The sequence below is a fragment of the Carcharhinus amblyrhynchos genome, chromosome 26, assembly GCF_965287045.1.
Source record: "Carcharhinus amblyrhynchos chromosome 26, sCarAmb.v2.hapA, whole genome shotgun sequence".
NCBI classification, from domain to species: Eukaryota; Metazoa; Chordata; class Chondrichthyes; order Carcharhiniformes; family Carcharhinidae; genus Carcharhinus; species Carcharhinus amblyrhynchos.
In genome coordinates, this window is record NC_137349.1 from 13,207,888 (window position 1) to 13,234,760 (window position 26,873).

The following is a 26,873-nucleotide window of genomic DNA, read 5'->3' on the forward strand; positions in this document are numbered from 1 at the left end:
CAGTTTAAGAAGCTGGAGGTAGCCTGAAGTTTTGTTGGCTGGTTTAATACAGCTCTCCTGTGCCTGAGACCCTGTTCAGTCAGAGATCCCTCTCTGCCTCTGTCTCTGCTTAGCAGAGGTTTCTGGCTCGGCTGTGATGCTGACACAGTCGAATAAGCCCATCAGACACAATTGAAGAGCAGACCCTGGAGAGTGGGATTTTAACCAGAGAGTCAGCATCCTAGAATTTCAGGTAAGGAAGATTCTTTCTTCTATCACACCTATCACCGCCTCAGGGTGACCCAAGGCAATTAAGTACTTCGCAAATGTAATCACTGTTGTAATGCAGGAAACAAAGTGGGCAATTTAGGCACAGCAAGAACCTGCGATGTGATCATGACCAGGTCATCTGCTTTGACTGATGTTGAGTAGGGCATGAATATCGGTAGACCTCCACTCCTCTTCCTCGTATAGTCACCATTGGATTTTTTACTCAAGTACTGTGTACAGTTCTGGTCTCCTTCCTTGAGAAGGGATATACTGACACTGGAAGCGGGGCAGAGGAGGTTCACTAGGTTGATTTTGGAGTTGAGAGGGTTGGCTTATGAGGAGAGGCTGAGTAGACTGGGCTATACTCATTGGAATTCAGAAAAATGAGGGGAGATCTTATAGAAACATATAAGATTATGAAGGGAGTAGATCAGATAGAAGCAGAGAGGTTGTTTCCACTGGCAAGTGCATAACCTCAAAATAAGGGGAAGCAGATTTAGGACTGAGTTGAGGAGGAACTTCTTCACACACAGTTTTGTGAATCTGTGAATTCCCTGCCCAGTGAAGCAGTTGAGGCTGCCTCACTGAATGTTTTTAAGGCAGAGATAGATACGTTTTTGAACAGTAAAGGAATTAAGGGTTATGGTGAGCAGGTGGGTAAGTGGAGCTGAGTCCACAAAAAGATCAGCTGTGATCTTATTGAATGGTGGAGCAGGCTCGAGGGGCCAGTTGGCCTACTCCTGCTCCTAGCTCTTATATTTACACCTGTCCTCTAATTTCAGTAAGAGATCTCATCTGAAAGGCAGCACCTCTGACAATGCAGCACTCCCTCAGCGCCGACCCTCTGACAGCGCGGCAGCCCCTCGGCACCGACCCTCTGACGGTGCAGCAGCCCCTCGGCGCCGACCCTCTGACAGCGCGGCAGCCCCTCAGCGCCGACCCTCTGACAGCGCGGCAGCCCCTCAGCGCCGACCCTCTGACGGTGCAGCAGCCCCTCGGCACCGACCCTCTGACAGCGCGGCAGCCCCTCAGCGCCGACCCTCTGACAGCGCGGCAGCCCCTCAGCGCCGACCCTCTGACAGCGCGGCAGCCCCTCAGCGCCGACCCTCTGACAGCGCGGCAGCCCCTCGGCACCGACCCTCTGACGGTGCGGCAGCCCCTCGGCACCGACCCTCTGACAGTGCGGCAGCCCCTCGGCACCGACCCTCTGACAGTGCGGCAGCCCCTCGGCACCGACCCTCTGACGGTGCAGCAGCCCCTCGGCACCGACCCTCTGACGGTGCAGCAGCCCCTCGGCACCGACCCTCTGACAGCGCTGCAGCCCCTCGGCACCGACCCTCTGACAGCGCGGCAGCCCCTCGGCACCGACCCTCTGACGGTGCGGCAGCCCCTCGGCACCGACCCTCTGACAGTGCAGCAGCCCCTCGGCACCGACCCTCTGACAGCGCTGCAGCCCCTCGGCACCGACCCTCTGACGGTGCGGCAGCCCCTCGGCACCGACCCTCTGACAGCGCGGCAGCCCCTCGGCGCCAACACTGGGATTGGCTGCCTGGATTGCAGACTTGAGTCACTAAAGGAACTCCATCCCTGATTCTGGCTGAACTTCATTGAACCCTGGGATTGGGAGAGAGTGAGTGAATTAATCTCTGTTATGGGATTGGGAGAGAGTGAGAATAGGGATATGGAAGAGACAGATTTGGGAATGAGAGTAAGAGTGAGCTGAGGGAATTAGAATAAGGATCAAAATCCCAGGGCTGATAATGAGAGCGAAAGGGACTCGAGTGAAATGTGAAAGTGAGAACTCGAATGAGACAGAGTTTGGAGTTCCTGCTTCAGAACAGAAGTTACTGGATCAACTGAGCTGCTGTGTGGAGAGAGAAGCAGTTAATGGCTCAGGTAAATGAACCTTCATCATATATTCAACATATTTAGCATTTTGCTTTGTCAAGTGTCAATTCTTCCAGTGCTGCACTGGGGGAGTGCTACACTGCTGGAGGTGCTATCTTTTGATTTCATTTTGATTTGAATTATTATTGTCACATGTATTAACATACAGTGAGAAGTATTGTTTCTTGCGTGCTATATAGACAAAGCATACTGTTCATAGAAAAGAAAAGGAGAGAGTGCAGAATGTAGTGTTACAGTCATAACTGGGGGGAGAGAAAGATCAAATTAGTGCAAGGCAAGTCCATTCAAAAGTCTGACTGCAACAGGGAAGAAGTTGTTCTTGAGTTGGTTGGTACATGACCTCAGACTTTTGTTCCTTTTTCCTCAAGGAAGAAGGTGGAAGACAGAATGTCTGGGGTGCGTGGGGTCCTTAATTCTGCTGGCTGCTTTGCTGAGGCAGTGGGAAGTGTAGACAGAGTCAACGGATGGGGGGCTGGTTTGCGTGATGGATTGGGCTACATTCACAAGCTTTTGTAGTTCCTTGTGGTCTTGGGCTGAGCAGGAGCCATACCAAGCTGTGATACAACCAGAAAGAATGCTTTCTATGGTGCATCTGTAAACATTGGTGAGAGTCGTAGCTGACATGTCAAATTTCCTTAGTCTTCTGAGAAAGTAGAGGCGTTGGTGGGCTTTCTTAACTATAGTGTTGGCATGGGGGGACCAGGACAGGTTGTTAGTGATCTGGACACCTAAAAACTTGAAGCTCTCAACCCTTTCTATTTCATCCCCATTGATGTAGACAAGGGCATGCCCTCCTTTACGCTTTCTGAAGTCAATGACAGTCTCCTTCGTTTTGTTGACATTGAAGGAGATTATTGTTCGCCAGATCCTATACCTCATTCCTGTACTCTGTCCCTTCTTTGTTTGAGATCTGACCCGCTATCGTGGTGAGGCCAGCAAACTTGAAAATTGAATTTTGATTGAGATATTGAACATCTCATAAAAGATCCCACAACCACAATATGTTAAAAAGAGGAATGAGGGTTATCCTCACTGCCCTGACCAATAATTATCCCTCAATCAATATCACTAAAATAGATTATCCGATCATTATCACATTGCTGTGTGTGGGATCTTGCTGTGCGCACGTTGACTGCTGCATTCCCTACACCAGCAGTGACTACACCACGAGGAAAAGCACTCCATTGGCTGTAAAGTGCTATGGGATGTCCTGAGGAGTGTTGGCGTAGATTCTCACTCAGGTAATGATTAGTTCCAAAGAATTGACCTGACCAGACAAGAGCTCACAGTGACTTACCCAGGCTGAGTCATTGTCACCAATTATTTATGAATGGACAGTAAATCCTCAGTCAACAAAAGAATAGTTTTTTCTCCCCCCATTGGTTTTACAGACAGGATTTTCCTGACTCTCACAAGTGCTTATTTTGAACAATGATGAATCGGGGTCAGGAATGGATTTCAAAATAACTTGTGCGGTTGTGAAATGTTTTTGATGAGTCCGGTTGCAGCAGAATTCAGTCAGAGAGCGTCAGAGGCTGGGAGCTACTCAGACTCAGTTCAGGGCGGACGGTGGTTAGCACTGTGCCTCACAGCGCCAGGGACCCAGGCTCAATTCCAGACCTGGGTCACTGTCTGTGTACAGACTGCATGTCCTCCCCGTGTCTGCGTGAGTTTCCTCTGCGTGCTCCGGATCCCTCCCACAGCCTGAAAGACGTGCTGGTTAGATGGATTGGCCATGCTAAATTCTCCCTCAGTGTACCCGAACAGACGCTGGAGAGTGGCGACTAAGGGATTTTCACAGTGACTTCATTGCAGTGCTAATGTAAGCCTGTTTGTAACTAATAAATAAACTTACTTACATTTTCCCAAGAAAGATATGGATGAAAAATACGCAGATGATGTTCAAAGTTGGGCTTCTCTCTTCAATTCTTTCATTAACTAGTTTCCAAACTTTTATCTGTTGGCCACAGGAAAATCTTGAATTAATATAACCTCAGACTAACCTAAAGCACTCCATTTTTGAAGTGTCATTATGACTGCAATGTTGGAAATGCAACAGCCAATTTGCACACAGGAAGATCCCACAGTTAGCAATGTGATAATGACGTCATTATCTGCCTCAATACTACTGGTTGTGTAATAAATATTAACCACAGGATACCAGACCGGATTTCCTTGCTACACTTCTAAGAAAGGCCATGGGGACCTTCTCAGCTCTACTACCTCATCGATTATGTACAACAGTATCAGGAGTAGGGAGACCCGTACCCCAGTGAGAGTCAGTGTGTGTGGGACCCATACCCCAGTGAGAGTCAGTGTGTGTGGGACCCATACCCCAGTGAGAGTCAGTGTGTGTGGAACCTGTACCCCAGTGAGAGTCAGTGTGTGTGGAACCTGTTCCCCAGTGAGAGTCAGTGTGTGTGGAACCTGTTCCCCAGTGAGAGTCAGTGTGTGTGGAACCTGTTCCCCAGTGAGAGTCAGTGTGTGTAGGACCCGTACCCCAGTGAGAGTCAGTGTGTGTGGAACCCGTACCCCAGTGAGAGTCAGTGTGTGTGGAACCTGTTCCCCAGTGAGAGTCAGTGTGTGTGGAACCTGTTCCCCAGTGAGAGTCAGTGTGTGTGGAACCCGTACCCCAGTGAGAGTCAGTGTGTGTGGAACCCGTACCCCAGTGAGAGTCAGTGTGTGTGGAACCCGTACCCCAGTGAGAGTCAGTGTGTGTGGAACCTGTTCCCCAGTGAGAGTCAGTGTGTGTGGAACCTGTTCCCCAGTGAGAGTCAGTGTGTGTAGGACCCGTACCCCAGTGAGAGTCAGTGTGTGTGGAACCTGTTACCCAGTGAGAGTCAGTGTGTGTGGGACCTGTACCCCAGTGAGAGTCAGTGTGTGTGGAACCCGTACCCCAGTGAGAGTCAGTGTGTGTGGAACCCGTACCCCAGTGAGAGTCAGTGTGTGTGGAACCTGTTCCCCAGTGAGAGTCAGTGTGTGTAGGACCCGTACCCCAGTGAGAGTCAGTGTGTGTGGAACCCGTACCCCAGTGAGAGTCAGTGTGTGTGGAACCTGTTACCCAGTGAGAGTCAGTGTGTGTGGGACCTGTACCCCAGTGAGAGTCAGTGTGTGTGGAACCCGTACCCCAGTGAGAGTCAGTGTGTGTGGGACCCATACCCCAGTGAGAGTCAGTGTGAGTGGAACCTGTTCCCCAGTGAGAGTCAGTGTGTGTGGAACCTGTTCCCCAGTGAGAGTCAGTGTGTGTAGGACCCGTACCCCAGTGAGAGTCAGAATGAGTAGAACCTGTACCCCAGTGAGAGTCAGTGTGTGTGGAACCTGTTCCCCAGTGAGAGTCAGTGTGTGTGGAACCTGTTCCCCAGTGAGAGTCAGTGTGTGTAGGACCCGTACCCCAGTGAGAGTCAGAATGAGTAGAACCTGTACCCCAGTGAGAGTCAGTGTGTGTGGGACCTGTACCCCAGTGAGAGTCAGTGTGTGTGGAACCCGTACCCCAGTGAGAGTCAGTGTGTGTGGGACCCATACCCCAGTGAGAGTCAGTGTGTGTAGGACCCGTACCCCAGTGAGAGTCAGAATGAGTAGAACCTGTACCCCAGTGAGAGTCAGTGTGTGTGGGACCCGTACCCCAATGAGAGTCAGTGTGTGTGGAACCTGTACCCCAGTGAGAGTCAGTGTGTGTGGAACCTGTTCCCCAGTGAGATTCAGTGTGTATGGAACGTTCTGGAACATTGACAGCTGCAAGCATATTGTGTGATTTCCTGCTGCATTGAACTGCCCAGCAAGAGTTGTCCTGCTTTGTTGAATCTGAATGTTTGCATACTTTCGATGCGGAGCTGAAAGGGTTAACTCCTGCGAGGTCTATTGTCGCTGACAGGCAATGACTAATCAAAAAAACATGCACTCAATTTATTGCTCAGACATGTGTCCACAGTGATAGGAGAGAGAGAGAGAGCCTGTGGCTAAAATAGGAAGAGAATCCTTTCCAAAATATTCCACACAGTATGCTGTGGGTGGAGATGTGTACAGACACACACACAAGTTCTTGCTTTTATATTTGGGTCCTCTCGGTGTGTAAAAATATAAAGCAGTTTCTTAGTCGCTTAATTCCAGTCACCAGATTGGCTGAAAGATTTGAACGTCTCAGCCTGTGTCAGACGATTGGCTGAAATCTCACTGCCTGCTCCCAGGCTGCCTCGTGTGTTAGCTGGGTTAATGGATAACACATGTCTCTGCCAGGCCAAGAAGCCACATATTCAGATTCCAGTACACCATCCAGGCCAATAGTCCCAGGTCAGGACTGAGCGAATGGACTCTCTCTGTCACCACCTCTGTAATATCCTTCAACCCTCCGAGATCATTGTGTTCTTTCTGATATGTCCACCTGCACAATGTCGAGGTTGATCATTCCACCATTGGTGGCTGCGCTTTCAGTTGTCTGAGCTGTGAAATCACTTCTCTCACTGCTACTTGAAGAGGCTGTTTAAAGCCCAGCTTTTGGGCCTTCGCTTTCATGTCTCTTCAAGGGATGATGTGGACGTTGGACTGGGGTGGGCACCAGAAGAAGTCTCGCAACACCAGGTGTTAGAGTCCAACAGGTTTATTTGGTTTCCGAGCGCTGCCCCTTCATCAGGTGAGTGCCTGATTGACTTACCTGAGGAAGGAACAGCACTCCGAAAGCTTGTGATCCAAATAAACCTGTTGGACTTTAATCTGCTGTTGTGAGACTTTGTACTCTTTAAGGGATCGAGTGATTATGGTTGCGGGGGAAGGGATCAGGATATTGACTCCTGCTTCCAATTTCCATGTAAGTGACTTGGTGTCAAAATGGTGTCCGTATAGAACACAGAACACTACAGTCCAAAACAGGCCCTTCGGCCCAGAAGTTGCGCCAGTCATATCCATACCTACCAGGCCTATCTCTAACTCTCAATCCCATTAAATCCCACGTACTCATCCAGAAGTCTCTTAAAAGACCCCAGCAAGTTCACCTCCACCACCACAGACAGCAGCCGATTCCACTCACTCACCACCCTCTGAGTGAAAAACTTACCCCTGACATCTCCTCTGCATGTAGCACTGGGACATTTTCCTACCATAAGGATGCTTTACAAATGAAAGATGGTGTTGTTCCTACACTGTTACTGTCGGAGTTGTCTTTTTAAAATTCTTTGAGGGAATGTGGGCACCGCTGGCTCGACCACCACTTATTGCCCATCCCTAATTGCCCCTTGAGAAGGTGGTGATGAGCTTCTGGAACCAACACAGCCCACATGGTGTAGGTACACCCACAGTGCTGTCAGGGAGGGAGTTCCAGGATTCCAGCGACAATGAAGGAACAGCCGTTACATTTCCAAGTCAGGATGGTGAGTAACTTGGAGGGGAACCTCCGGGTGGTGGTGTTCCAAGGTATTGTTATAACGCAGGTCAGAAACTCCCAAGATATTTTATGAATCAGCCTAGATCCGTAATAAAAGTAAATTTACTATGGATGCTGGAATCTGAAACCAAAAGAGAAAATGCTGGAGAATCCCAGTTTCTGCCAAAATGAAAGTAAAAACCTATGGATTTCTCCCATGAGAAAAAAAGCTATCCAAAGGCACTTCACCTACCAATCAGTCACAAATCACCAATTCTCAAAAAGGTCATAAAACATTTGGCCCGGATTAAAAAAATAAACCAAAGGCCCATTATAATGGCTTCAGCAAAAAATACCAGTGTAGACAGTTCAGTGCCAATGTCAAAAGTGCCAGACCTGCTTAAAAAAAACTGCAGGGAAACATGATTAAAATACATTTCTAAACGGTACGGTTGTGTCACTGTGTCTGCTGTCCTTATCTTTTTAAATGGTAACGGTTGTGGGTTTGGAAGGTGCTGTCGAAGAAGCCTTGGCGAGCGGTGCATCTTGTAGATGGTATACGCGGCTGGCACTGTGCGCCAGTTGTGGAGGGAGCGAATGTTGAAAGTGTTGAATAGAAACATGAGAAGATAGGAGCAGGAGGAGGCCATTCAGCCCTACGAGCCTGCTCCGCCATTCATCACGATCATGGCTGATCGTCCAATTCCATAGCCTAATTCTGCAGTCTACTCATAACTTTTGATCCCATTTGCCCCAAGAGCTGTATTCAGCCACCTCTTGAATACATTGGGGGTGCCAATCAGTCCCAGTCTAGCAGCGATGTCCTTTAGGACACGGCCAGCTCGTTCTGTGGTGGAACTACTGAGCCGCTGTTGGTGGTTGACATTGAAGTCCCCACCCAGAGTCCATTCTGCACCCACCACCCTCAGTGCTTCCTCCAAAGTGGTGTCAACATGGAGGAGCTGCTTCACCAGCTGAGGGGACGCTGTGTGGTAACCAGCAGGAGGTTTCCTTGCCCATGTTTGACTTGGTGCCATGAGACTTCATGGGGTCCAGAGTTGATGTTGAGGACTCCTCGGGCAACTCCCTCCCAAATGTAAGCAAGTGTGCCTCCACCACCTCTGCCAGACTGTCCTGCTAGTGGGACAGGATAAGCCCAGGAATGGTGATGCTGGTGTCTGGGACATTATCTGTGAGGTAGGATGTCAGGCTGCTGCTTGAATCCTCTGTGAGAGTTTTCTGAGTTTTTGTGAAAGGCCCCAGTAAATTTTCCAGGGTCGACAGAGCTGGGTTTGCTGTTGTCACTTCTGGAATCTGGGTTGATGCCGGATGGCTCATCCCATTCCTTTTAGGCCTCGTAGCAGTTTGATACTACAGAGAGGCCCTATCTGTCCTTTACAAGCGCACACGTACAATCCCCTGAATATTCATCAAAACAAACCGGGGATTTCTTCCCTAAGTCCCTGTACAATATTTAGCAATAAATCAACGTCACTATGGAACAGATTAGTAACTTTCTGAAAGTTTTGGAGATAAAGTGCAGTAGCTTCTTCAGCTCCAGATATTGTTGTGGAGCTGACCCGGGCAATGGGGTGGGATGGGGGGAGACATGGTGCTGTCAAATGAAACAGAATAACAGCATCCTCCTCAATCATTTCAACATCAGTCATACTGGACAATAGCTGGGGTTGACCCTTCGTTAGTTGTCTGTTTGTAAACCTCCTGACTCCTTCTCAGTCCTGATCAAGATTACTAATGTGTTGAGATTTCCACTGACGCTGTCCAAAGACTTTCAGAATTGTCAGTTCCTCAAAGTGAGCTTTAAAATTCCCAAAGTAAATCCCTTTTTCTCAAATACAAAGAACAAAAACAGCCCGGGAAACAGGCCCTTCGGCCCAACGAGAATACAAGGTTCTATAGAGCCACCTCAGCTTATGTACATGATCAGATCCGAGAACATTGATTGTAAAGGATTGAGGATGTGAGGATGTAACTAGTAGAGTTGATCAAGGAAAACCAGCATTTCCAAGTTTGCTGACGATATCACCGTAGTGAGTCAGATCTCGAACAATGATGAGACAGAGTACAGGAATGAGATATAGAATCTGGTGAACAATCTGTGCAGCAACAATAATCCCTTCCTCAATGTCAACAAAACAAAGAAGACAGTCATCGACTTCAGGAAGCATAAAAGAAAACATGCCCCTGTCTACATCAGTGGGGACAAAGTAGAAATGGTCGAGAGCTTCAAGCTTTTAGGTGTCCAGATTACTAACAATCTGTCCTGGTCCCTCCATGCAGATGCTATAATTAAAAAAGCCCACCAAACGTCCCTACGTTCTCAGGAGACTAGGGAAATTTGACATGTCCACTACAACTCTCACCAACTTCTACAGATGCACCATAGAAAGCACCCTTTCTGGTTGTATCACAGCTTGGTATGGCTCCTACTGTGCCCAAGACCGCAAGAAACTACAAAGGGTCATGAATGTAGCCCAATTCATCACACAAACCAGCCTCCCATCCATTGACAGTGCCTAAACTTCCCGCTGCCTTGGAAAAACAGCCAGCATTATCTAGGACCCCACGCATTCCGGACATTCTCTCTTCCACCTTCTCCCATCGGGAGAAAGATACAAAAGTCTGAAATCACGTTCCAACCAACTCCAAAACAGCTTCTTCCCTGCTGCCATCGGACTTTTGAATGGACATACCTCACATTAAGTTGATCTTTCTCTACACCCCAGCTATGACTATAACATTATATTCTGCACTTTCTCCTTTCCTTCTCTCTGTAAAGTATGCTTTGTCTGTACAGCATGCAAGAAACAATATTTTTCACTGTATACTAATACATATGACATTAATAAATCAAATCAAATCAGTGAATGTAGTTTATTTAGATTTCAGAAAGCTTTCGACGAAGTCTCACATAACAGACTATTATAAGGTTAAAGCATGTGGGATTGCAGGTAATGTCTCGAGATGGATAGAAAGCTGGTTAGCAGATAAGAAGCAAAGAGTTGGCGTACATGGGTCTTTTTCTGATTGAGTAGTGGGGTTCCACAGGGATTTGTGCTATGACCCCAAGTGTTCACATTATATATTAATGATATGGAAGAGGGAACTGAATGTATTATCTCCAAATTTGCCGATGATCCAAAGTTGTGTGGGAGAGTGAGGTGTGAGGAGGATGCAGAGATACTTCAGCGTGATTTGGACTGGCTGAGCGTGTGCCCATCTGCATGGCAGACACAGTATAATATGGATAAATGTGAGGTTATCCACTTTTGTAGCAATAATAGGGAGACAGATTATTACTTGAATGGGTGTAAATTGAGACAGGTGGATATTCAGCGAGACCTTGGTATCCTCGTGCATCCATCACTGAAAGTAAGCGTGCAGGTACAGCAGGCAGTAAAGAAGGCAAATGGTACGCTAGCCTTCATAGCGAGAGGATTTGAGTATAGAGATAGGGATGTTTAGGGCGTTGGTAAGGCCAGACATAGGATATTGTCTGCAGTTTTGGTGTCCTTATCTGAGGAAGGAAGTCTTTGCTGTAGAGGGAGTACAGCGAAGGTTTACCAGGCTGATTCCTGCGATGGCAGGTTTGTCACATGAGGAGAGACCAAGTCGGTTAGGATTATATTCACTGGGGTTTAGAAGAGTGAGAGGGGAATCTCATAGAAACTTATAAAATTCTAACAGGGTTAGACAGGGTGGATTCAGAAAGAATGTTCCTGATGGTGGGGGAGTCCAGAATCAGGGGTCATAGTTTGAGGATAAGGGGTAAACCTTTTAGAATTGAGGTGAGGAGAAATTTCTTCACCCAGAAGGTGGTGAATGTGTGGAATTCACTCCCACAGAATGTAGTTGAGGCCAAAATGTGTGATTTCAAGAAGGAATTGGATATCACTCTCGGGACTAAAAGGATATGGGAGGGAGGGGGGGATCAGGATATTGAATTCGATGATCAGCCACAACCAAAATGAACGGCAGAGCAGGCTCGAAGGGCCGAATGGCCTACACCTGCTTCTAGTTTCTATGTAAACTGTTGAATCCATTGGAAAGGCAATAGTTGCATCTCTATAGCACCGTTCCTGTCCTCAGGACATCCCAAAGTACTTTGCAAATCTATCCTGCTCTTTATCAGAATAGCAGCTGTGGGATCTTTGTATCCAGCTGAGTGAGTGGACAGGACCTCAGTCTAATCATTCACCTGAAAGACAGCACCTCTGACAGTGCAGCATTCCCTCAGTACTGTGCTGGGAAAGTCAGTCTGGTTTATTTACCCACATTTCTGAATGAGACTTAAACCTACAGCGTGTTGCCTCAAGAGGTGAGAGTGTCTCTGTGCTGAACTAAAAAATAGTCTGTAAAACTCACTGATAACCATACACAGGTCACCACCCCAGGGAATAGACTGCAACTGAATGCAGGATTATTGTTCATTACTGATCGAGGGACTTACTGAATAACCTTCATGTTGGTGATTAACTCCCATTGGCAGCTCTATCCCGAGGTTGATCTGAATTTTTCCTTCAATTTGATGCTCACTGATTGACATAAAATCAGGAATCGTGCAACACACAGATTGAGAGACAGGGTTTGTGCGTATAATTAGATAGACATTGAACAGTGTAACAGCACTGAGTGCATGTCTGAGTCTGTGTGTATGCGTGCACTGACTGTGTGTGTGTGCGCACGCGTGCGTGTGTCTGAGTGTGTGTGTGTGCTTGTGTGTATGTGCATGTGTGTGCACTAACTCTGCATGTGTGTGTGTGTGTGTGTGTGTGTGTATATAGCTGGACTGATTGTCCTAGCACTGTCTAATGCTATGTTGCCACTGATGCTGATTCCCTTGCCTCTGTTAGCAGTGCTGGCTGGATGTCCCTGTCGTGTACTCGGTGTTGCTGTAAAGTTTGGTGTGGGACAGATCCCAGTTAGTGAATTCTCCTCCTGCCTGTAGACTGAGACCATCAGATTCGCAACCAAGAGAGAAGAGGAACAGGGTGGATATTTCACTCAGATTGGTGCCAAGCACTCACGCCAAACACTACCACCATTTTAAATATCTGGACTATTCCACAAGAAGGTCCTAAAGGATCAGAGGGAAGGAATGTTAGAGACTGTTACATGTTGCTGCCCTTGGTCAGGTTTCCATTCTGGAACTGGGGATTGTTGATTCAAAGTAATTGTCAAAGGCCCAGTCACTGAGTCCTCAGGGATTGGCTCCATCATTCGGAACATATTGCCCCCTTTCCACCCACTCACTCCATCCTGGGACACAGGTTTCTGAAAGTGATTCTTACTCCAGCCAACAGGAAGAAGAATGTTGTAAAAACAGCTGAATTTGTGAGTTTGAGAAAAGGATAAGAATGGACGCAGCAGTGTTTGGTAACAGGACGGTGAGACTCTGAACGATCACGTGGCTTTGGCAATCTCCACAACTCAAAAAAACCCCTCAGAAATAGCTGCTGTGTCAGGAGGGGAGAGAAGACATCCCCCTGCCCCATCCCCGGGTATAACAATGCTTTGTCCCAAGAGGAGAGATACCAGTCTGCCAGTTAACCGTGCCGTGGTCATTGTCCCATCACTGAAAGGTCATGGCTATTTGGACTATACCATTGAGAGCCACCCAACCCGAGCTTTGAGCGTCATGCAGGAGCTGAGACGGGACAGGCAGCTTTGCGATGTGACAGTGCGAGTAGTCCATGGTGGGAAGGATAAGACGTTTGCTGCCCACCGGATAGTTCTGGCTGCCTGCAGCCCCGTCTTCAAGGCCATGTTCACCTGTAACCTGAAGGAGCGCCAGGCCCCTGAAGTCAAGATCCACGGCATCCACCCCATTGTGATGGAGCGGCTGATTGACTTTGCCTACACCTCCCGGGTCTCGATGAGTGCCCAGTGTGTAATGCACCTCCTCCTGGCCAGCACCATGTATCAGGTGGAGGGCGTGGTGAGTGCCTGCTGTGACTTCCTGATCAAGAACCTGGATTCTACCAATGCTATTGGCATCTGCTACTTTGCTGAACAGATTGGCTGCACCGAGCTTTGGCAGCGAGGGAAAGAATACATCAACATTCATTTCACTGAGGTAAGCGAGAGAACCCATCACACAATATTCCCCGTGTCTCAATAGGAAATGGGTCAGTGGGGCATTAGCCTCAGTGGTGTGGGTTCAACTCCAGACTCTTCACATTTCTCTGTGTTAAACTGCATTGGCCACAGGCTTCACCAGTCTGTGTCTTTCTGAAATCTCCCCTCCTTAATCTTTATTTTTCAAATCTTGTGTCATTTTCGAACTTTGAAATTCTGTAAATCCAAGCCCAGCTTATTAACAGGAATCAGAGAGAACGGTGTCCCCAGTACTGACCCCTGGGGTCTCCATGTCCACCTCATTCTAATAAAAAAACACCTACCATCACTTTCTACTTTCTGTCCCTTAACAAAATGTTGTATCCCTGTGGCCAGCAATACTTGAATCCCAGTCACAAGTCGATAATATGTCTACACCTTTTATAAGTCCATTTTACAATACACTATGTCAATCTCTCTCTCTCTCTCTCTCTCTCTGTCTGTCTCACTTTCTCAGTCTCTGGTCTGTCTCTCTCTGATATGGAGATGCCTGGGCTTGCAAAGTGTCACTAATTGTCCTGGCTGGAGATAATACACATCTCTTTAACCTGTGCTTAACCCTCTCTCCACTCACGTTGTCTGTACTTTTAAGACTTGATTACCTGTAAAGACTCACATTCCAACCATTATCTTGTAACTTGAGCCTGTGTCTATGTATGCCCTGTTTGTGAACACAACTCCTCACTCACCTGAAGAAGGAGCGATACTCCGAAAGCTTGTGCTACCAAATAAATCTGTTGGACTTTAGTGTTGTGAGACTTTTTACTGTCTCTCTCACTCATTCTGCATCTCTCTCTCTCTCTCTCTCATCCTTCCTCTGATTTTTCTGTCACTCTCTCTCTCTATCTTTTTGGTTTGTCCACTCTATTTGCTGTTGTTTCATTCTCACTATGATCCTGGTCTCTCCTTTCTCTCCCCTGCCCCCCCTTCCCTACTTTCCCCACTCCCCCAACACCCCTCCCCTTCATCCCAAGTTCCAGACATGATCCTGAGCTGTAGTTTGTCTCTTATCAGGTGAGGAAGGAGGAGGAATTCTTTCACCTCTCGCACTGCCAGCTTCTAGACCTCATCAGTCAGGATGGGCTGAACGTGCTGTGTGAGTCAGAGGTTTATGAGGCCTGCATCGAGTGGGTGCGCTGGGACCTGAAGGCTCGAAGCCAGTACTTCCACGCACTCCTCAACGCCCTTCACATCTACGCTCTGCCCCTTCGCTTCCTCAAGCACCAACTGCAGGAGTGTCCGATTCTCGATAAGGTCGATCCATGTCGGGATTATCTCTCCAAGATCTTCCAGGAGATGTACCTCCGCAAACCGCTGCCCCCCGTCAAACAGCGGGGAAACCAGCTGATCTACCTGGCTGGTGGGTATCAGCACCGCTCCATCCCAAACATGGAAGCCTTCAACCCCCGGACAGGACAGTGGCTGCGACTGGCAGACATGCCAGTGCCTCGCAGAGGGATGGGCTCCTGCGTGGTACTGGGGCTTTTTTACACAGTTGGCGGCAGGAATCACTCTCAGAGCGAGAACGTGGACTTGGAAACTCTGGACTGCTACAACCCAATGACCAACCAGTGGATTCACCGGGCACCGATGAACGTACCCAGGAACCGGGTGGGAGTCGGGGCGATCGACGGAGTCATTTACGCTGTCGGGGGCTCCTGCGGATCCTTGCACCACCAAAGTGCCGAAAAGTAAGTGACCGCAGGGGCACTAGGAGTGACGGGGTTAACCCGTTCAGAATGGACTGGCGGGAAAGGGTTACATAAAACAGCAGTGATAACAGTGGGTGGCACAGTGAGTCACCATAACACTCAGATCTGCGTTAGGGGACATCAGAAATGATGTGGAAGGGAGCAGTAAGTTGGAAAGGGACATTGATAAACAAGATGAGTGTTCAAAACTGTGACAGATGAAGTTCAGATTCAGGAAGTCAATCGATCATCCAGGTTATACCAGAGAAAGACAAACCAGAATATTTTCTAAATATGCAGTTGATGTTGTCCACATGGACTTTAGCAAGGCTTTTGATAAGAAATGGTAGGTTGTTGCATAAGGTTAAATTTCGGGGGATCCAGGGTGAGGTATCTAAATGGATACAAAATTGGCTTCTTGTAGAGGGTTGTTTTTCAAACTGGAAGCCTGTGACCAGCGGTGTGCCTCAGGCATCAGTGCAGGGTCCACTGTTATTTGTCATTTACATTAGTGATTTGGATGGAAATATAGGAGGCATCGTTAGCAAGTTTGCAGATGACACCAAGATTGGTGGCATAGTGGACAGTGAAGAAGACTATCTCTGATTGCAATGGGACCTTGATCAATTGGGCCAGTGGGCTGACAAATGACAGATGAAGTTTAATTTAGATAAATGTGGGGTGATGCATTTTGGTAGACTGAACCAGGGCAGGACTTACTCAGTTAATGGTACAACACTGGGGAGAACAAAGAGATCGAAGGGTACATGTTTATAGTTCCTTGAAAGTGAAGTCACAGGTGGACAGAGTAACGAAGAAGGCATTCAGCATCCTTGGTTTCATTGGTCAGAAGATTGAACACAGGAGTTGGGATCTCTTGTTGAAGTTGTACAAGACATTGGCAAGGCCACACTTGGAGTATTATGTACAGTTCTGGTCACCCTATTATAGAAAGGATATTATTAAACTAGAAAGAGTGCAGAAAAGATTTGCTAGGATGCTGGGACTTGATGGTTCGAGTTATAAGGAGAGACTGGATAGATTGGGACTTTTTTTTCTGGAGCATAGAAAGCTGAGGGGTGACTATAGAGGTCTATAAAATAATGAGGGGCACAGAACAGCTAGATACTCAATATCTTTTCCCAAAGGTAGGGGAGTCTAAAACTGGAGGGCATAGGTTTAAGGTGAGAGGGGAGAGATACGCAAGTGTCCAGAGGAGCAATTTTTTCACACAGAGGATGGTGAGTGTCTGGAACAAGCTGCCAGAGGTAGTAGTAGAGGCAGGTACAATTTTGTCTTTTGAAAAGCATTTAGACAGTTAAATGGATAAGATAGGTATAGAGGGATATGGGCAATTGGGATTAGTTCAGGAGTTTAAAAAAGCATGGACAAGTTGGGCTGAAGGGCCTGTTTCCATGCTGTAAACCTCTGTGACTCTAAATACCGAGAGCCTGGGTGTGTGGAGGCGCAGAAAGATTCAGAATCCAAATAGAAACATCATCACAAACTGATGGACAGTTAACAGTTGAAAAGAACTAATGGAATGTTGTCTTTTATTTGCAAAGGAGACCCAGTTATTTTACAGTGGTACAGAACTCTATTTAGACCTCACCCGGAGTGCCTGCGTTCATTTCTGGTCTCTGCACCTCAGGAAGGAGATATTGCTCCTGGAGTGAGTTTGACACAGATTGATCAGAATGACACTGGGGCTGAAGAGGTTAAATATGAGGACAGATTGCACAAAGTATACTTCTATTGCCTTGAGTTTAGAAGATTAAGGGGTGATGTAATCAAGGAGGTTTAAGATGATTAAGGGATTTGATAAGGTTGATAGTCGCAATTTCCTTTGGTGGAGAGAGTCCGGGTTGCGCTGGGTGATGTCAGGAAGCTGTTCTTCCAGATGTGGAAATCTGGAACCTTCTTCCCCCAGTGAGCAGCTCAGGCCGTCAATCAATTAGAAATCTCAAAACTGACATCAATAAATGTTGTCAGGTTCGGAGGTTAATGATTAATAGAACCTGTCTGGAATTGAGAATCTCCTGATGAGTGCAAAACCATTGTCGATTGTTAGAAAGAAGCCCATCTGGTTCACTGTGGCACTAACACTACTGCCTCTCAGCACCAGGTTCAATTCCTGGCTTGGGTCAGTGCCTGTGTGGAGTTTGCACATCCTCCCCATGTCTTCGTAGATTTCCTCCGGTTTCCTCCCACAGTCTGAAAGACGTGCTGGTTAGGTGCATTGGCCATGCTAAATTCTCCTTCAGTGTACCCGAGCAGGTGCCAGAATGTGGCAACTAGGGTATTTTCACAGTAACTTCATTGCAGTGTGAATGTAAGACTATCTGTGACAAACAAATAAACTTTACTTAATGTCCTTTAGGGGAAGAAATGTGCTGTCCTTACCTGGTCTGGCCTAAAGCTGTTCTCAAACAACTGGCCAGCCAGTGATGCTCATGTCCGACATATGAATAGAAAAAAACAGGCTGGGTAGATGGAGTAAAGAGCAACTAGTATCTCATGGAATTTTGGAACAGATTCGAGGGGCTGAATGGCCTCCTCCTGTTTCTATGGCCAGAATTTTCCAGCCCTTCACACTGACAGGTTTTTTTGGCTGGAGCTGGAAAATTCTGCCCTGTGTTGCTAGACCAGATCCTGGTTTCACCCAGGATTGAAGGGCTGGGAAACTAGGAATAGAGTCAGAGCAGAAGGACCAGCCATTCCCATAACCTTGATTGAAAGAGCTGTCTATGTGGATCTCAGGTGAAGGCAGCATGATGCCTCTGCAGTTGACTAGCCCTTGCTGCTTAAACAAGACACCGAAAGCATGAAGACACTGAACAGCAGTGCTCCGGTCTCTGCCTCTCCTTCAGAAGCCCAACCCCATTGATAGGCAGGACACCCAGGAGAGGAAGGGGAGAGTTGATGGAGAGTTGGGTAGAGTGGGGAATTGAGGCTGTGGGGGACTTCGGGAAGGTTAGCAGTGATTGATTTTTGATTTGATATATTATTGTCACATATATTAACCAACAGTGAAAAAGTATTGTTTCTTGTGTGCTATACAGGCAAAACATACCGTTCATAGAGAAGGAAATGAGAGTGTGCAGAATGTAGTGTTACAGTCATAGTTAGTGTAGAAAAAGATCAACTTAATGTGAGGTAAGTCCATTCAAAAGCCTGACAGCAGCAGGGAAGAAACTGTTCTTGAGTCATTTGGTACATGGCCTCAGACTTTTGTATCTTTTTCTCGGAGGAAGAAGATGGAAGAGAGAATGTCTGGGATGTGTGGGGTCCTTGATTATGCTGGCTGCTTTGCCAAGGCAATGTAGACAGAGTCAATGGCTGGGAGGCTGTTTGTCTGATGGATTGGGCTACAGTCACAACTTTTTGTAGTTCCTTGCAGGAGCCATACCAAGCTGTGATACAGCCAGAAAGAATGCTTGCTATGGTGCATCTGTAAAAGTTGGTGAGAGTCGTAGCTGACATGCCAAATTTCCTTTGCTCTCCGAAAAAGTAGAGGCGTTGATGGGCTTTCTTAACTATAGTGTCGGCATGGAGGGATCAGGACAGGTTGTTGGTGATCTGGACACCTAAAAACTTGAAGCTTAAAGTAATGAGAAGTCCCCAGTGGTATATTCACGCTCCATCATTGTCTCCTTTGTAGATATGATCCGGAAACGAACAAATGGACATTTGTAGCACCAATGAATGTGCGTCGGATTGGTGCTGGGGTGACAGTGTGGAATGGACTCTTGTATGTCATTGGTGGTTTTGATGGTAGGGACCGTTTGAACAGTGTGGAGTGTTACCACCCTGAGAAGGATGAGTGGGATTCGATCACGCCAATGGGATCCTCTCGCAGTGGAGCAGGTGAGGCTCCTTGTTAATCTTTGGAGGAATTAAAGGGTAGCTTTTATTGTGATAACTTCCCCCATGCCCTCTCACCTCAGCCACCTTTCCCAAAGAAGCTAATGTTTTTGAAAATCAGTCACAGAATCGTAAAGCACAGAAGAAGCCCTTTGGCTCATCGAGTCTGCACTGACATGCGAGAAAGATCTGAACTCCCACCTAATCCCATTTACCAGCCCTTGGCCCATAGCCCTGAATGTTATGCCATGCCAAGTGCTCATCCAGGTACTTTTTAAAGGAGATGAAGCCAATGGCCTTAAGGTATTATCATGAGACTATTAATCCAGATACTTTACTGGAAGTTCTGGGGACCTGGGTTCGAATCCCGCCATGGCAGATGGTGGAATTTGAATTCAATAAAAAATATCTGAAATTAAGAACCTGCTGATGATTGTGAAACCATTGTCGATTGTCAGAAAAACCCATTTGGTTCACTAATGCCATTTACGGTAGGAAATCTGACCTGGTCTGGCCTATATCTGACTCTACGGCAAAGTGGTTGACTCTCAACTGCCCTCAGGCAACTAGGGATGGGCAAAAATGCTGGCCAGCCAGTGACGTCCATGTCCCATAAATGAATTCTTTAAAAATGAGGCAACTCGCCTCTGCCACCCTCCCAAGCAGCGCTTTCCAGACTGTCACCACCCTCTGCAAAAAAGGTTTGTCCTCACATACACCCTAAACTTCCTGCCCCTCAATTATGCCCCCTCATAACTGACTCGTCAACAAAGGGGAACAGCTGCTCCTTATCCAGTCTGTCCATGTCCCTCATAATCTTGTACACCTCGATCAGGTCGCCCCTCAGCCTTCTCTGCTCCAACGAAAACAACCCAAGCCTATCCAACCTCTCTTCATAACTCAAACGCTCCATCCCAGGCAGCTTCCTGGTGAATCTCCTCTGCACCCCCTCCAGTACAATCACATCCGATGATAATGTGGCGACCAGAACTGCACACAGTGCTCCAGCTGTGGCCTCACCAAAGCTCTATACAACTCCAATATGACTTCCCTGCTTTTGTAATCTATGCCTCGATCGATAAAGGCAAGTGTCCCTTATGCCTTTTTCACCATCATACTAACATGCCCTTCTGTCTTCAGAGATCTGTAGACAAACACGCCACGGTCCCTTTGTTCCACAGAACTTCCTAGTATCCCACCATTCATTGAATACTTTCTTGTCAAATTACTCCTTCCAAAGGGTATCGCCTCACACCTATCAGGGTTAAATCCCATCTGCCACTTATCTGCCCTTTTCACCATTCCGTCTATATCTTCTTGTAGCCCGAGATGCTCCGCCTCACTATTAACCACCCGGCCAATGTTTAATATTACTAATCCTACCTACTGTATAGTCAGGGAGCAGACGTCTGGGGCAGGGGGCTTAGGGAACAAGTATCTTGGGAGGTGCACCCAATGTTGAAAGGTAGCTGATGATGGAAGTGGTCTCACTGCACACCCACCCTCACCCCCAGCTTGTTGTCCTGGGGAAGGGTCAGGGTGGGCAGGGCCCAGTGGAAAAGCCAGCTGGAGAATTGTACAGCTGCCACCACGCTACAGAGCCCCTAGGGGAGGAATGTAAACCTCTGCCCAAAGGGTGGGAGAAATAGAGTCATAGAGGTTTACAGCATGGAAACAGGCCCTTTGGCCCAACTTGTCCATTCCGCCCTTTTTTTTAAAAAACCCTAAGCTAGTCCCAGTTGCCCGCATTTGGTCCATATCCCTCTATATCCATCGTATCCATGTAACTATCTAAATGCTTTTTAAAAGACAAAATTGTAACCGCCTCTACTACTACCTCTGACAGCTTGTTCCAAACACTCACCACCCTCTGTGTGAGAAAACTCCCCTCTAGACACTTTTGTATCTCTCCCCTCTCACCTTAAACCTATGCCCTCTACTTTTAGACTTCCTTACCTTTGGGAAAAGGTATTGACTATCTAGCTGATCTATGCCCCTCATTATTTTATAGACCTCTACAAGATCACCTCTCAGCCTCCTACACTCCAGAGGAAAAAGTCCCAGTCTATCCAGCCTCTCCTTATAAATCAATCCATCAAGTCCTGGTAGCATCCTAGTAAATCTTTTCTGCATTCTTTCTAGTTTAATAATATCCTTTCTATAATAGGGTGACCAGAATTGCACACAGTATTCCAAGTGTGGCCTTACCAATGTCTTGTACAACTTCAACAAAATATTCCAATTCCTGTATTCAATGTTCTGACCGATTCCAAATGCCTTCTTCGCCACTCTGTCCACCTGTGACTCCACTTTCAAGGAGCTATGAACATATATCTCTCGATCTCTTTGTTCTGTAACTCTCCCCAACACCCTCCCATTAACTGAGTAAGTCCTGCCCTGGTTCAATCTACCAAAATGCATCATGTCGCATTTGTCTAAATTAAACTCCATCTGCCATTTGTCAGCCCACTGGCCCAATTGATCAAGATCCTGTTGTAATTGGAAATAACATTTTTCACTGTCCACCAAGCCACCAATCTTATTGTCATCTGCAAACTTACTAACCATGCTTCCTATATTCTCACCCAAATCATTAATATGAATGCCTCAGGGATTACTGCTGTTATTTGTCACACCACTGGTCACAGGCCTCCAGAACAACTCTCTACAACCACTATCTGGACCCTCTCCCAAAGAGGCTGCTGAAATTGAGGATGTTGAAGATTTTCTGGTTCTGATTAATGGATTTGTCTGAGGAGCCAAGGGGTGTGGAGCTAAGGACTGGAATTCTCCCGTCCCGTCCACCATGGGGCGGGGGGACCATGGAAAGGTCCATTGACCTCGGGCAGGATTCTCCGGTTTTGAGGCCAGTGTGGCTGGGGAATCCCACCCCAGGTATTTAAAATAGAGATTAACCTTAACATGATTACATTGTGGAACAGACTCAAGAGATCGAATGGCCTCTTTCTGTGACTGGGATTTAAGGTACACTTAATCTTTGATAGATTTTATGTCCCTTAATTATGGCAAATTGTCTGCCTCTATCTACCCTATCCTGTATCTTTATAATTTTAAACTTCTGTTAAATTAACAATAGCTTACATTTATATAGCACTTTTAATGTAATGTCCCAAGGTGCTTCACAAGAGTGTCCTTGAAGATTATTTGGGGTGTGTGTTCTATCAAGTGGGGAGGGTGTGGGTTATGTTGTTGTAAGGGTTTTGATTATGTATCACCTCTCTCAGTCTCTCTGATGGTTTAACCTGTGTCGATCTCTCTTTAGGTGTTGTTGCGTTGAACAATTTTATTTATGTTGCTGGGGGCTATGACGGAAGGGAACAGCTTTCATCGGTTGAGCGATACAACATAGAGGCCGATAGGTGGGAGAATGTGGCCAGAATGAAGCACAGTCGCAGTGCGATGGGAGTAACTGCCTATCGGGGCAAAATCTATGCATTTGGTAAGAGTCATATTAACGTGCACTGGACAGTACGCTGGGATCACCCTGTTAGAAAAGACACTGCTAAAGATATCTCAGGAAGGTCCACGTGCAATCCTCAGTCAGTGCTGATCATTCGCCCCCAACCCGTGACATAATCTCTCATCCCTGCCCCTGACATCACCCCCGACCTCTGACATCACCGCTGATCCCTGCCCCCGACCTCTGACATCACCCCCGACATCACCACTGATCCCTGCCTCTGACATCACCCCCGACATCACCACTGATCCCTGATATCACCGCTGATCCCTGCCCCCCGATACCCCTGACATCACCCCAACACCCGACATCACCACTGATCCCTGCCCCTGACATCACCCCCCGACCCCAATATTGACTCCAACATGACTGAATATTCTCGGGATTTGCGTTGCTAACCTTTTCAGAACTGACGCCACTTTGGGTCAGGTGACCAATACTTTGGTCAAGAAAGTGGCCGGAGGAGAGTGAGGCTGAGGGGTTTGGAAAGGGAATTCCAGAGCTTGATACTGAGGCAGCTAAAGGCACGGCCACCAAAGGTGGGGTGTGGGAGAACAGGGATGCTCTAAAGGCCAGAACGGGAGGAGAGCAGAGATCTCAGAAGATTGTAACAATCTAAGTTTAGAGAATATATTGTTTTACAATAGGTGGATCAGAGAGACCAAGAGCAGAATCTGGGCTGTGGTTTAATGAGAATAAATGTGAGATTACAGGTAAAGTAGAGATGTAGACAAGACAAGCATCAAGAAGGACAGAGAAATGTTCAAAAAGCATTAAGCAGAGCTGGAGTACCAAGTGCACCAATTGATACTATAGATATGAGGAGAGAGGTGAGATACTGAGTGTTTTCAATGAGAGAAAGATGCCAGGAGATTAACAGAGAATTTAAATACCCGACACATTTTAAAACCTCAACTTGGTTACAAAGAGAGATCAGTTTAAAATAGAAATTGATTGAGGTGGGATTTAGGACAAATATCTTTACAAAAATGTTGCAGCAGGGAATGCTTTGTACAGAATGGTTGGGGCAGGTACCGTCTTATATAGACAGTAGATAAAGCAGGAGGCAGAAAAGGATATAAAAATATAGGGATAGAGTGGAACAGTGAGATTAGCCTGGGATTGATACAGGCCTATGGGAAAGAGTGGGGCAGTGGGATTAGATTGGGATTGATACAGAGCTGTGGGGAGAGAGTGGGGCAGTGGGATTAGTTTGAGGATTGATACAGAGCTGTGGGGAGAGAGTGGGGCAGTGGGATTAGTTTGAGGATTGATACAGTGCTATGGAGAGAGAACGGAGCAGTGGAATTAGTTTGGGATTGATACAGAGCTGTGGGGAGAGATGGGGCAGTGGGATTAGTTTGAGGATTGATACAGGGCAATGGGGAGAGAGCGGGACAGTGGGATTAGTTTGGAATTGATACAGAGCCATGGAGAGAGAGGAGCAGTGGGATTAGTTTGAGGATTGATACAGTGCTATGGAGAGAGAACGGAGCAGTGGAATTAGTTTGGGATTGATACAGAGCTGTGGGGAGAGAGTGGGGCAGTGGGATTAGTCTGAGGATTGATACAGGGCAATGGGGAGAGAGCGGGACAGTGGGATTAGTTTGGAATTGATACAGAGCTATGGAGAGAGAACGGAGCAGTGGGATTAGCTTGGGATTGATACGAGGCCATGGGAGAAAGAGGAACAGTGGAATTAGTTTGGGATTGATACAGGGCTATGGGAGAGAGAGAAGCAGTGGAATTAGTTTGGGATTGATGTAGGGCTATGGGGGGAGAACGGAGCAGTGGGATTAGTTTGGGCTTGATACTGGGCTATGGAAAGAGAGAGGGGCAATGGGATTACTTTAGGATTGACACGGCTATGGGGAGAGAGTGGAGTAGTGGGATTAGATTGGGATTGATGTAGTTCTATGGGAGAGCGAGGAGCAGTGGGATTAGTTTGGGATTGATGTAGGGCTATGGGGGGAGAACGGAGCAGTGGGATTAGTTTGGGATTGATATAGGGCTATGGAAAGAGAGAGGGGCAATGGGATTACTTCAGGATTGACACGGCTATGGGGAGAGAGCGGAGCAGTGGGATTAGTTTGGGGATTGATGCAGGGCTATGGGGGGAGGAGAGAGGAGCAGTAGGATTAGTTTGGGGATTGATGCAGGGCTATGGAGGGAGGAGAGAAGCAGTAGGATTAGTTTGGGGATTGATGCAGGGCTAAGGGGAGAGCGGGGCAGTGGGATTGGTTTGGAATTGATACAGGGCTATGGGGAGAGAGAGGAGCAGTGGAATTATTTTGGGATTGATATAGGGCTATGGGGGGAGAGCAGGGCAGTAGGATTGGTTTGGGGATTGATGCAGGGCTATGGGCGGGAGTGCGGGGGCAGTGGGATTGATACAGGGCTATGGGGAGAGCAGGGCAGTGGATTTGGTTAGGGATTGATATGAGTGAGCCATTGGTTCTGCAACAATCTTGGCTCTGGAATATTAATGGTATAAATAATCCCTTGCTCCTTCCATTGTGCAGGAGGCTATAATCAGGGAGATTTTGTCGATAGTGTGGAGTGTTACGACCCAGAGAAAGATGAGTGGATGCATGTGGGCGTCATGCCCACCGGACGCAGTGGGATGGGAGTTGCAGTCAATATGGAGCCATGTCCAAGGAACCTGAGCCCCGCGGAAGGACAACGCTGAATCCCGCGGAGCAATGCACTCACCCCAGCTGATGTACCCTCCCCACAACACCTACCCAATGAGGAAATAATCTGTAAATCCAGGTTTTCCAGCATCCACTACATTCAATGCCGGCTGCCACAGAGAAGAAGGAAAAGCTGAGATAATCCGTGGGGTGCTGCTTATAGATGAGGTCCACATGTTGGACATAGAGTGCTTCTCTTTCCTAAACCAGAGTTTAGTGAGCAACATGGCCCAGCGCTGATCATGGCAACAAATCGTGGGATCACCAGGATCCGTCGTACAAACTACAAAACTCCGCATGGAATTCCAATTGAATTGAATGTGCCAGAGGTTGTGCTGAGAATGGAGAGCAAAGTGAAAAAGGGACAATATATCCGGCGCTCCGCAGTGTAAATATGACAGTTAACAAAGGTTCAGTGTGGAATAAAACTTGTGGAGAATTCAACTCTGGCATTGGAATTGATTCCAAGTGAAAGAGCGGATTTGTTCGTATTTATATTTTCCGAGGAGATGAATAACTATCCAGGATTGGGAGGTTGTTAACCAATGTGCAGACAGGCAATCTCACCTTCTGGATAGCTCAGAAGATTCTGACTGCCTAAGCAGCAGGACAAAGAACAACACATACAGATACAAATCTGGGAACTCCCTCCCTCAGCACACAGTGGAAAGGTTCAAGGCAGCCCTCCCCTGACCGGAGGGGAAGCCAGAGGAGGGGGAATAAATGCTAGCCTGGCCTCTGACACACACAGCACTGTGTTTATATGTATAACACGGTCAGGTCAAGGGCAAGAGTATTAAAACCTGCAGCAGCATCTACCCTGTGGGGAATAACTATCATTCTGAGCACTGTCTGAACCCAGTAACCTGCCCAACTGGTTATTCCTCGGGTGTGGGCCTTGGGAGAAAGGTGATTAAACTGTGGGTGGCCCTCCGCAAAGCTCAGATTCCACCTGATGTAATGCTGCTAAAGGAACAGGCAGAAACTTTGTAAATACCAAACACACAGATGGGTTGGGGGAAGGGAATGAGAGTGGGGGTGATAGGGGGAACCTGGGCAACAGATGCTCTGCCCAGGTGTGGCAGCTTGTTTCCACCTGATGATCATAATGTACTTATTGTGGATATTGTGCATAGTTGTGGATATAAATTATGAATATTTTTGGAAATTCTTAATTGTAATCAAATGAAATTAAACCATGTCAAAAAACTCTCACTGGGGTATGGGTTCCATACATACTGACTCTCACTGGGGTACAGGTTACACTCACTGGGTTACGAGTCCCATACACTGACTCTCACTGAGGTACAGATTCCACACACACTGACTTATCACTGGGGTATGGGTCCCATGCACACTGACTCTCACTGGGGTATGGGTTCCATACACACTGACTCTCACTGGGGTATGGGTTCCACACACACTGACTCTCACTGGGGTATGGGTTCCACACACACTGACTCTCACTGGGGTACGGGTCCCACGCACACTGACTT

The 26,873-nt window shown here is 47.3% G+C and overlaps 1 protein-coding gene across 1 annotated transcript; it reads left to right on the plus strand.

Annotated features, from left to right (window-relative positions):
- LOC145358703 (kelch-like ECH-associated protein 1A) lies at nucleotides 1-26,568 on the plus strand. The gene is made up of 6 exons (XM_080212932.1): nucleotides 1-232; nucleotides 12,385-13,607; nucleotides 14,663-15,339; nucleotides 19,001-19,206; nucleotides 22,487-22,663; nucleotides 25,207-26,568. The coding sequence occupies exons 2-6, from the start codon at nucleotides 13,041-13,043 to the stop codon at nucleotides 25,371-25,373; spliced, it is 1,794 nt and encodes a 597-aa protein (XP_080069058.1). The 5' UTR covers nucleotides 1-232; nucleotides 12,385-13,040; the 3' UTR covers nucleotides 25,374-26,568.
- The last annotated feature ends 305 nt before the right edge of the window (nucleotides 26,569-26,873 follow it).